The following is an 11,987-nucleotide window of genomic DNA, read 5'->3' on the forward strand; positions in this document are numbered from 1 at the left end:
ACACACATTCACCCAGTCACACTGTCACACACACGTTCAGCCAGTCACACACACATTCACCCAGTCACACACACGTTCATCCAGTCACACACACTTTCACCCAGTCACACTGTCACACACACGTTCAGCCAGTCACACACACATTCACCCAGTCACACTGTCACACACACGTTCAGCCAGTCACACACACATTCACACTGTCACACACACGTTCATCCAGTCACACACACTTTCACACCGTCACACACACGTTCATCCAGTCACACACATGTTCATCCAGTCACACAAACATTCACCCAGTCACACACGTTCACCCAGTCACACACATTCACACCGTCACACACACGTTCATCCAGTCACACACACATTCACACTGTCACACACACGTTCATCCAGTCACACACACTTTCACACCGTCACACACACGTTCATCCAGTCACACACACGTTCATCCAGTCACACAAACATTCACACCATCTCACACACGTTCACCCAGTCACACACGTTCACCCAGTCACACACACTTTCACACCGTCACACACACGTTCACCCAGTCACACACATTCACACTGTCACACACACGTTCACGCAGTCACACACATTCACACTGTCACACACACGTTCACACCGTCACACACACATTCACACACACGTTCACCCAGTCACACACATTCACACTGTCACACACACGTTCACGCAGTCACACACATTCACACTGTCACACACACGTTCACACCGTCACACACACATTCACACACACGTTCACCCAGTCACACTGTCACACACACGTTCACCCAGTCACACTGTCACACACACGTTCACCCAGTCACACACACATTCACCCAGTCACACACGTTCACCCAGTCACACACACGTTCACCCAGTCACACACACGTTCACACAGTCACACACACGTTCACCCAGTCACACACACATCACGCAGTTCCGCTTCCGAACACTGGCGCCCACCTACCATGGGTCGACCGTCCTACCGCTGCACCACGGCCGCCCCAATTTAAACGTTCAGAAAAGCATTTAGGGAATTCAAGTTAAATTAGGCGGTACTTTTTTTCCCATTTTGAGGCTTTAATAAGATTTTTCCAGATTTTAAATGTAGATTTTTCCAGAAAGTCTTGAAGGTTGAACAACGAAAGAGAAGACGCCTATTTTCTCAACAAACAAACAAGACAGAAAAGAGGGGGGCTCCCTGCTCCCGCCCCTTTCTCGCGATATTTTCACTATGATTGACATGGGCGATTCTCTGTCGTCATATACGGAAGTAAACAACGAAAAGACGCGGCTGCAAGTTTTCACATCGAAAATGTCCATTTCCAGCACAAGACAAGTGTTTTCAGATCTGGTAAAGACCATTCTCTGTTTTTGTTGGTCATCAGTTCAGACATTTTTAGGAACTGCTGTTATTATTCACAGATCTACCCCTCCTGTACAGATCTGTGCTGCCCTGTTAGCTTCACTCTAGTCTTTACTGCGACTTAAGTTAAGCTTTTCTTTTTACTCGCTGCTCTTACGTGAGTAGTTGAGAAACAAGATCATTCCTGTCGTTTATGTACCCTTTATTTGGTATAATTGTTTTTACATAATTCTCAGAAACACCAGTGGCTTTTCTGAACGTTTAAACATTTCTTACAGTCAGGAGCCCAGTGTGTCACAGCGGATGACGTCATGACAGCACCTTGATTTGATGAGACATCCTGGCAACTGGAACTTCTATGTTTTATTTATTGTTTGAAGCATCCAAATACATTTTCAACTGTGAAGAATTGTGATAATCCATTTAATTCTCCATATTTGATTCCTTACATAAAGCCAGGTTCAAAAAGTTTCAAGGTTTCACTTTTGATTTAAATCATTTATGCATCTTTGTCAACGTAATTATATTCAACCATTTCTGGGCATTTTCTTTTCTTGTGCAAGTTTTGTTTGTGCCGCTGATTTCTTTGAAATAGTAAGAAATGTTTTTTCAGTTTTCTTTCAGCTTCATCATGGCTGCATTCACACACGCCTTCTCTCTAGGAAATGCAGTTCTTTTGGATTCACTACGAATTTTTGCATTCTGCAGGCATCTTCAAATGAAAATAAACTAGCAGCTAGTGTTCCCAGTCAAGTGTTTTCATTATTTGTCCATGTTTCCCACAGATCATCCCCTTTGCCGGGACAGTTCTGGGTGGCCTGGTTCCAGGAGAAATGGTGGTCTTGCAGGGTTCTGTGCCGCCTGGTGCTGTCAGGTGAAATGGACAACATGACAACTAAAACATGTTCTTGTTCTGAGTTTTAGAAGGTGACGGGTTCCTGTGTGCACAGGTTTCAGGTGGACTTCACCTGTGGCAGCGGCGTGAAGCCTCGCGCTGACGTGGCGTTTCACTTCAACCCTAGAATGAAGAAGATGTGCATCGTCTGCAACACTCTGCAGAAGGAGCGGTGGGGCCGCGAGGAGATCCTGTACAAGATGCCCTTCAGGCACGGAGTGGACTTTGAGGTCATCATCCTCATCCTGAAAGACAAGTTCAAAGTAAGAGTTTGTCTGTTTCATGACAGGAGTGCAGTCTGCTGGATTTGACAGCTTTAGACAATCCTTTATTAATTCCACAGAGCATTTCATGTTGCTATAGCAGCTGCAGATAGGAAAATGGGAAAGTCTTTTTTGTACTTGTAGAAAAGATTTGAAATGTACTGATTTGAATAGAATTGAAAATATTCAAATGTACTGGGAACCGTCAAAAACCTTTCCAAAAAGTCTAAGATTGAGGTTAAAATGACTTGTTCTGTTCCCAGGTGGCTGTGAACGGGTCTCACCTGTTGGAATACAAACACCGGATGGAGCTGGATCGGGTCGACACCATCTGCATCTCAGGAGACGTTCAAGTTCAGGCTCTGGGCATCGTCCCTCCGAACTCTGTCAGTTTTTTTTGTTTCGTTTTTGTCTTCAGTCAATAAAAGAAAACTAGTCTCAGGCCGTTTGTTTGCTTGCAGAGCTCCGCTTCTACCTCTGACAGTGGGAGCAGGAAGGACTCACTGGTGAGGAGAGTCCCTGATGGTCCTGCACACTTCTGGAGAATGCAACCTCTGATTCTTTGTCTGCTCTTCTTCTAGGCCATTGTGTCTGCATCAGGTGACCTGGTGAGTTTCTGTGTGGCCAGTGATTGGCGGTGCTGCTTCTGTGGTTACAGATTCTCTCTGCTGCTCTTTCCTGAAGCTACAAATGCCACAAACAGTCACAAAATGGATTCACAAGAAGGAAAAGGAAGCCTGAAGTAGGTTACCTGTAGTAATCAGAATGCTCCACCCACATCAACATCTGTCCAAATACGGCCTATTTGGGGAACTCGGCTGTCTTAGAACGTGTCAGTTCCTTAAAAGACCACAGGAGTCCGGTTATGAAAATTGACTTCCAAGTTTAAAAATTTGATTTCATATGTTCTTAGCATATTTTTTCCAGGCATTTTTGGTGATTGTTCTTTATTTGGCAGGCTGATGGACCAAACTGAGTGTAAAGTTTAAATTTGTCCAATCATCATTTTCAGTTTGTTGTGGAAGTGGGTGGAGCGACCTGCAGGCAGTGCCGTTCCGTTTCTGTTTCTAACCCTTCAGCTTCCAGTCGTGACATCAGACTGAGCCCAGATTAAAGCACTGAAAAGGCATCAGTCCCTCTGATTCTCTTAAGCAGAGCTGTACCTGTCCTCATACAGCGGTCAGTTAAAGCTACGGTGGCATATGAACTAAATGCCAATTCTTCAGCAAACCGGCAGGTGGCCGTGAGCCAGCACTTGTAATCGTGCGGCGGCCGCCAAGGTTTTAAGCAAAAGTTGAAATTCAGCGGTGACTGGACTATTTTTTGACATGGGTCAGCCACCGCCATGGCACATTTGGAGGTGGTGCAGTGGCAATCCCATGGCAGGAAGGTTCCCTGGGATTTTTCCTGTCTATGCACACATACAAGCTCCCTGAGGACCCCTGTGAGAGACCCCCCCTGCCCCTCTGAGGCCGTCCTCTTCTTTTGCTTCTGCTCGTTTAAGCATTTATGTGAACATGTGAAACTCATGGAGGAACAAAGAAGAAAATAAAGAGCAGTTCCCAGCCGACAGAGTCCATTCACATCCTTCATGGTAACCATCTGTTCAATGGTGAACGCCACATCTCTGCTGAATTTGACTTTGTAACTTTGTTTTTGATGCAAATAGTATATATGTGTATCTCAGTAGTGTGTCATTAGACTTTGTGCGCTGCACATATTTTCTTGTGCACTGAGACTGCGCGATTGCACACAGAGAACCCTTCCCCAGCGCGGCACTTGGTATGGACGGCAGCCGTCCGGAGACATTCACACATCGTCCAGTCAGAGCTGCAGCCGGTCGGCGATCCGGCTGTGACTCCCAGATGTCGCCCACTTTTGCGATGACGTAATCCCCGCCTCACTGACTGCCACCACATGCAGGCGTGACCACATGCAGGCGTGACCACGCCAACGATTTCCATAAAAATCGGGCGGCGGCAGCTAATCTTCTCAGATTCTGCTGACGTACGCAAGCTTAACTAAAGCTGGCTGTGTCCTGAGCAGGTATTCTGTTTGCAGAGCGTCCCCTTCAGAGGGCAGCTGGTCCCAGGGCTCAGCGTGGGGAGGAGCATCGTCATCCAGGCAGAAACCAGACCATCCTCAAAGAGGTAAAGGTCTCTACCTTAACAGCTAAAAACACCCCCAGACCACAAACACTGAGCAGGCTGCCCACATGACGCATGTCTGTCTGTGATCTGAAGGGAAGAAGAGAAAAGATTTCAGAAAGATGAACTCACAGCCTGTGTACTACGAGGTGCAGAAACGGACCAACAACACACACACTGTGTGTGTGTGTGTGGGGGGGTATTCTGGAAGGATTTGAATGCTGAATTTTAGCTTCAGACATATGAGAATTCCTTCTTCTCATAAAACACTAGAGTTTCTGATCTGTTCATGAAACTATCAAGTTTATTTTCTTTAACAAAAATTACAAATGATGGAATATTTTAACATAAATTACTTTAACATCTCTTTTGAAAATATGCTCAAAACCAAAGTTCATCTAAATCCAAGCTGTATTAATGTTTGTAGATCAGATGTTTGGGAGTATTTCATAAAGAGAAATACTTCTCCCCCTCCACAGAGTTTGTTTTAGGTGTAGAAACAAATTCTTGCTAACAACAGCCTCTATAGATTCAGCTGTGTGTGTTTGATGCTGCAGCTTGAAGTCACTGCTCCACTGACCTGCAGTCACTAGAAGAGGAAAAAATCCACCTGCTAAATATTACAGGATTTTACCGAGAAGCAATGTTTCATAAAATGATATTATATTGAATGTAAACAGAGAGGAAGTCATTACAACATTATTTTCAAAGACATTTTTCTAGCTAAACTCCTTCATTGATTGTGAATCCGTCTTTTCTCTCTGCTTTTGCTGTTTTCACTGTCCAGGAAGTGTTTTTCCTAAAGTCTATCACAAATGAGTCGCTTCTGTCCTCTTTAGCACAGCTACAAAGCCCCCCTGTGAACACCCCCACCCCATGAGGAGAGCACGCTCAGTCAGTCACCTGGAGTCTGAACCAGATAAGGAGAATGAACATTTTCTTAATTTTCACTAAAACTTCAGCGTGATCATCGTACTATGAAGAGATTTGTGGCTGATTCAGAGACACACGGGTCGGTGCAGATAAAGACAGAATGAGGACAGCAGTCATGCAGACCTTTTCAAAATAGTTAAGGACATTATTATGTAACCTGGACACGCAGAAACTGCCTGTCCTGGTCCTACTGGATCTGAGTGCAGCGTTTGATACAATAGATCAGAATATTTGACTGAACAGGCAGAGACGTTTGGGCCTCTCTGGTCCTGTTTAACTGCTTTCTTCCTATCTCAAAGATACAAGAGTTCAGGTCCATCTTCTCTCCTGGGAGGGTTTCAGAATTCCTCTGACTCGGGGAAAAAAACGTCTGAGCATTTTGACCACAGATAAGGGAAAGAACACCTATTGGTTGTTTTTACTGTCAAATATCTGATCATTCTCTATTGTTCCTGTCAGGATGACATCATATCCTCCAAACTGACAGACTTCATTCCAGATGAACAGATTTTTCTCTTTAGTCATAAGTATGAAGTGTTTACATTTTCTATAGATGACAGACCCAATATTCTCTCCCCCTTTCCAGTTTTAGTGTGAACCTGCGGGGGCGGAGCCACAATGACATTGCTCTCCACCTGAACCCCCATCTGAACAGAGGCGTCTTTGTCAGGAACTCCTTCCTGTCTGAGTGCTGGGGCCCTGAGGAGACCGAGCTGGACTGCTTTCCCTTTTCTGCAGGACAGTATTTTGAGGTGATCTCTGCCCCCCCCACACACACACACAGCTGGAGGTGTTACTTTAGGAGCTGTGATTTTGCTGCTGTGAATGTACTGACCTTCATGTCTGTGTAGATGATCATCCTCTGTGACTGCAAGCACTTCAAGCTGGCTGTAAACGGGCAGCACCAGCTGCAGTACCGGCACCGTGTGCAGGACCTGAGCTGCATCGACATGCTGGAGGTGCTGGGGGACATCCGGCTGCTCGCCGTCAGGATGCATTAAGTCCAGGCGGCGTCACAAACCAGCACTGAAACAAACAGTGTAGTTCTCATCTCCGTGGTCGTCCTGGTTGGACCAGAGCCGCTCTGCTTTGTGGCTGTGAAGAAGCTGCCTCTTTCTGCTCACGTTTTTCAGTTGGCAAAACCTTTTGCCTGTATTCCTTTCAAATGAACACTGTTTCTGTCAAAGATCAGTACCAGCTTCCTGTTTTAATGGGGGGTGGAAGTATTCCACTTGACTGTTTCACTGGAACAGACCTGTGAGCCAATCTTGAGCTCCTGTGATGAAGGACAGGAAGTGGGCTCCAGGCCGAACACGGTGAATCCACCCCCGATACCTGGAGTCCTGCTCTGCAGACACAGCTAGCCACCAAGTTATGCATCTGCACTGACAAATTTCTAATTCTACAGACTTTGTAAAATAAAGTTAAATAAACTAAGGGATGAATCCTCTTCCTACATGAATGCCATGACTTTGGTTAAACTGATGAACATTTCCAAAGAATTTTGGAACCTCTTGGTGCCAGTTTGTAATAAAATAATTATATTTACTATATAACTCCTTACCAGCAAATATGAACTCAGCTAATATGATTCAAGCCAGAAAGACCCCCCCCCCCCCACATCTCTGATCAATGCACCTAATGATATGTAAAGCACTTGGGAGACAAGATGACTCCCCACAATTCACTGATCAAAATGGATTGAAGACATTCAACTGAAAATGGTTAAGACTTTGCCTCTAAAATCAGAAAACCATAATTTTATTAGCAAAGGGAGAATTGAAAAAAATCTGTTTTGCATAAATTTGGGTTTGGAAACTCATTTGAAGAAATTCTGTATTCAGTCCCAGTGCATCAGAACAAATGAGACATTTCCAGAGGAGGAAAATAAAAAAAGTCCTTGTGCCAAAGGTATACATGGCTGTTTATTATTAAGAAAAACTAATTCTCATTTTCCTGCAATGATTTCAGAATTTCTGCAGGTCAATAGAGAAAGAGGTTTACAGTTTGGTTAATGTGTAAAACACTTGAAGCATCGTTCAGTTACTGCTGCTCCTCCAGCAGCAGCAGTTACCTTCAGCCACATGAACACGCATTCATCCAGAAAAAGTTTAGACCTTCATGTCACTCATCCAACCAGCTTCAGTCTGAGGAATGAAACTAAAATAAATAATCAATTCAAAAAGACATCTAAAAATTCCTTTAGCATTAGGGGCAGGACTAAATGAAGTCTGAAAGAGCCACAACTAAACCATTACAACTGATAAAACCAATGAATTCTTTATTACAAATGGAAGTTAAAAGAATAAAAGGAAAATATTCTAAGAGCAGATATTTTAGTTTAAGACTCTGAAGCTGCACTAAGGATGTAGTGCACATCCCAGCACACTGTGGCCTGACTGCACTTCATGACCCCTGCAGGCTCAGAAGTCAGCATCCAGCCTGAAGGTGTTGTCTGTGGGGCCCGCCATGACCCCCATCCTCTGGTACTCTCCTACTCTCTTCTCAAAGAAGTTGGTCTTTCCTTCCAGAGAGATGTTCTCCATGAAGTCAAAGGGGTTCTCTGCTCTGTAGATCTGTGAACAGACAGAAGGGTCAGAAGTCCGGCTTGTGTCCCGCTGCAGGAAGGCCCGCGGCGGCGGATGCAGGTCAGTGTGGCGTCTGTGTCGCGCTGCTTCCCGTCTGACAGTGAACCACGTGTTCCTGCCAGCCCGTGCAGCAGCGCTCAGCCCCCATCAGCGGCTGAGGTCCGTACCCCTGCGCCTCTCATCATGCCTGCACGGTCTATGCCCCCTCCGCCCCATGCCCCCCCCCCCCCCCCCTCACCTTGGAGAAGCCCAGCTCCAGCAGCAGCCTGTCGGCTACAAATTCGATGTACTGCTTCATCAGCTCGCAGTTCATCCCGATCAGCTTGACGGGCAGAGCCTCGGTCAGGAACTCCTGCGGAGCAGAAGGTTAATCAGCTGAGCTGAAGGCAACGGGAGCAGAACTACAGAGACGCCGCCAGTCTAACCTGCTCGATCTCCACAGCGTTCCTGATGATCTCTGTGACGGTTTCTGAGGAGGGCTTGTTCACCAGGTGTTTGAACATCAGGCAGGCAAAGTCGCAGTGGAGTCCCTGAAGGCAGCACAGAGCCATTACGGCGACGGCATTGCGGCCTGCAGTTCCCGTCTGAGCACAGCGGCACTCACCTCGTCTCTGCTGATGAGCTCGTTACTGAAGGTCAGGCCGGGCATCAGGCCCCTCTTCTTCAGCCAGAAGATGGCAGCAAAGGAACCAGAGAAGAAGATCCCCTCCACCGCTGCAAAGGCCACCACCCTCTCCCCTGAATGTTCAGAAACACAGTCAGTACCAGGGCGTGGGGCAGCACCACCACGCAGGTAGACGGCTCACCATAGGCGGCGTGCTTGTTTCCAATCCAGTTCAGGGCCCAGTCCGCCTTCCTCTTCACACACGGCAGAGTCTCGATGGCGTTAAACAGGTATTCTCTGAGGAGGAGGAGGTGTGGCTCAGTTTCTGCATTCTTTATCTTGAAAACTTCAGTTAACATGAGCTATCAAAGGACGTTTATAGAGTAGAAAATACAACCACTCTGACTGAATATTCTAAACTCTGTCTGTCAGAACCTGCAGCTTACCTCTCCTTTGGATCCTTGATGTAGGTGTCGATCAGGAGGCTGTACATCTCTGAATGAATATTCTCCATGGCTATCTGGAAACCATAAAAACACCTGGCCTCCGTCACCTGAACTTCCTGTGTGAACCGCTCCACCTGGTGGTCAAAAAGAGAACTGAGATATCCAGCTGACTAAAACACAAGCAAGCATTAACCAGCAGCAGCTTCTCACCAGGTTCTCGTTAACTATTCCATCACTGGCTGCAAAGAAGGCCAGCACATGGGAGATGAAGAAGCGTTCATCGTCCTTTAAAGTCTCCCAGTGCTGCAGATCTTTAGACAGATCCACCTAAACACACAAAACGTGTTCAGAAGATCCAGAAACACTGAAGGAGGTCTAAAGCAGCAGAACACTTACCTCCTCTGCCGTCCAGAAAGACGCCTCAGCCTTCTTGTACATTTGCCAAATGTCGTGGTACTGGACGGGGAAGATGACGAAGCGGCGAGGATTCTCCTTCAGCTGCGGCTCCTCCTCCGTTTTAAGGCTTTTAGTGTTCTGGTTCCAAGAAATGAACTGTTCAAATGGCGTATACTTATATAGCGCTTTTCTACCTACAAGGACAAAGCGCTTTTACAGTCACAGTCCCATTCACCCAGTCACACACACATTCACACACACATTCACACACTGGTGGCTGCTCCGCTGCCAAAAACAGGCACCCGCCTACCACCAGAGGCAAGGTGGGGTTCAGTGTCTTGCCCAAGGACGGACACTTCGACTCATGGGTGTGCAAGGCGGGAATCCAACAAGATCATGGGTCGACCACCCTACCACTGCACCACAGCCACCCACAAGAGCTGAAGAGCTCAGGGATGCTGGCAGCCTGGTGTATGAGGACTACCTCACTGGACAGCATTTAAATAGATAAAAAAAGGACTTTCAAAAATGTAACCCTTTTAGGAATTTGACTTAATCTACTTGTTCTGCTTGGAAAACATTAGTTTTAGTTTTGTATATTCTCACTGGAAACATTTTAGAGCATAGTTTGAGAAGTTACTCCAGGTCAAAGTTAATCTTTAAAAAAATATTAATTAATAACTGTATGAAACAAAAACTGCATAGATCCAGTGGACACAAGAAGTGATTTGCAGCATTTCCCCAAAGTTCCTCAACAGCTTTAGTCCGGCTCTGAACTGCAGGCCTCTTTCTTCTTCAACTTAACCTTCAACAGAAGCCTTAGCATTAAATATTATGCCATTAAATATGCCCTCTGTGTGGACTGAGCCTGCAGCATCAGGCGTAGTTTCGATGCTCGTTTTCAGACACGTTCTACTACGCATGCGCCTTCACCTCACATGCGCTCCCAGGCCTCCTCATTAGTCCTGACGCCGGAAGTCTGCTATCCCGGTTCGGAGGCCAGACGGAAACACGTGCGTCAAAAAAGACTCGATCATCCAGTGATGTGACGTCACCCGTTCGTTACCGTGGCTTCTTTGTTCAGCCGAACGCACTGCACGTGTATGAGTGGGGCACGCGTGGGCAGCACCGCGAGAAGCTGCAGCCTGAAATGCCAACTAGAAGAGATCTTTATACATCTGTGGCGCAGGCGCACAACTAAACCAATCAGGAAGGCCAACAACGCTCACCTGTGCTGACAGATGTGAGGAATCATCCTCCACAGAAACAGATGTTTGTTTTGTGCTGAATGGTTTGACAGAGGTGTCTGGTCGGTGTCTGATCTGATGGATACGGAGGGAAATTTATTAGACTATGAACTATTTTGTTTAAGACATAACTTTAATCCTCCTATTTCAGAATTCTTAAAAGTCCGTAATTCTCTTCCTCGAGAATTTGTATTTCTAACAAGGAACACAATGACACACGTAATGATAAAACCACAGTTGGCCACATTGTCAATTGAAGGTTGTCCTCTTATGGACAAAAAAATGTAATAACTCTTTCATCAGAAATTGGTTCATAGAAAGGTTTTTTCCTGGTCGACAGAACAAAAATAATATACTGCAAAAATGTGAACAAAATGTTGTTACTAAATTAAGAACCGATTTCATGAAACTTCCTATTCCCCCAAAAGTTAAAGAAACACACTTTAAAATTATGAATGATATTTATCCTACAAAAGAATGACTTAGATTACGTTTCAACATTGATGACAACAGCTGTTCCTTCTGCCAAACTGCTGTTGAAGACATCGACCACAGATTCTTCCTGTGTGATGTTGTTCAAGTGTTCTGGTTGGATGTTTACAAATGGTTAAAAATAAATTCCCATTCATCATGGACTTCTTTTCCAAAGAAGTAATAATCTTTGGCCTGTCACTACACAACAATGTAAATAATGTATGTATCAATACTGTGTTATGTTTAGCCAAGTTTTTTATACACAAAAATAGGTTACAGAAATGTCACCCCAGCTTTAACTTCTTTAACAATGAGATCAATTTATACTTAAAATCCATAAAGTTAATTGACGCACCTAAAGCCATAACAATTTATGACACCCTGAGTGATATTCCTGGGGCCTGTTTCAGAAAGGAGGTTAAGTGTAAACTCTGAGTGCGTTAACCCTGAAATCAGGGAAACCCTGGGTTTTCCGTTTCAGAATGGGAGGTTTGTTAAACCAGAGAAAGCAGAGTAAGTCAAACCCGTTTCTGAAAGAGAGGTAACTTATACTCGGAGTCAGTGTCCATGGTTACTTAGGCTGTGAACCTAACCTGGTCGGGAGCAGGTTTTTATTCTCTAA

At 45.4% G+C, this 11,987-nt stretch overlaps 2 protein-coding genes and 1 non-coding gene across 4 annotated transcripts; 1 reads left to right on the forward strand and 2 right to left on the reverse strand.

The window, feature by feature from the left end:
• The first annotated feature begins 1,232 nt into the window (after window positions 1-1,232).
• On the forward strand, window positions 1,233-7,072 carry LOC101158661 (galectin-8). Of its 2 annotated transcripts, XM_004084834.4 has the most exons (9): window positions 1,233-1,360; window positions 2,158-2,246; window positions 2,323-2,530; window positions 2,794-2,916; window positions 2,992-3,036; window positions 3,112-3,138; window positions 4,592-4,680; window positions 6,197-6,362; window positions 6,462-7,072. In XM_004084834.4, the coding sequence occupies exons 1-9, from the start codon at window positions 1,241-1,243 to the stop codon at window positions 6,609-6,611; spliced, it is 1,017 nt and encodes a 338-aa protein (XP_004084882.3). In that variant the 5' UTR covers window positions 1,233-1,240; the 3' UTR covers window positions 6,612-7,072. The 2 variants fall into 2 exon arrangements, with proteins under 2 accessions (XP_004084882.3, XP_020555929.1); XM_020700270.1 differs by lacking the exon at window positions 6,462-7,072 and having other exon boundaries at window positions 5,517-6,340.
• A 796-nt stretch (window positions 7,073-7,868) lies between these two features.
• Window positions 7,869-10,785, reverse strand: LOC101158912 (ribonucleoside-diphosphate reductase subunit M2). The gene is made up of 9 exons (XM_023952887.1): window positions 10,578-10,785; window positions 9,645-9,782; window positions 9,459-9,575; window positions 9,249-9,382; window positions 9,005-9,099; window positions 8,803-8,936; window positions 8,624-8,728; window positions 8,437-8,550; window positions 7,869-8,186 (listed from the first exon to the last, which is right to left on the reverse strand). Exons 1-9 carry the CDS (start codon window positions 10,602-10,604, stop codon window positions 8,034-8,036), a joined length of 1,017 nt encoding a protein of 338 aa, XP_023808655.1. The 5' UTR covers window positions 10,605-10,785; the 3' UTR covers window positions 7,869-8,033.
• LOC111947128 lies at window positions 8,255-8,389 on the reverse strand. The gene has a single exon (XR_002872943.1). It is a non-coding gene; the product is annotated as a small nucleolar RNA SNORD94 (small nucleolar RNA).
• Window positions 10,786-11,987: the final 1,202 nt, after the last annotated feature.

Source organism: Oryzias latipes, chromosome 24 (genome assembly GCF_002234675.1).
Source record: "Oryzias latipes chromosome 24, ASM223467v1".
Classification (NCBI taxonomy): Eukaryota; Metazoa; Chordata; class Actinopteri; order Beloniformes; family Adrianichthyidae; genus Oryzias; species Oryzias latipes.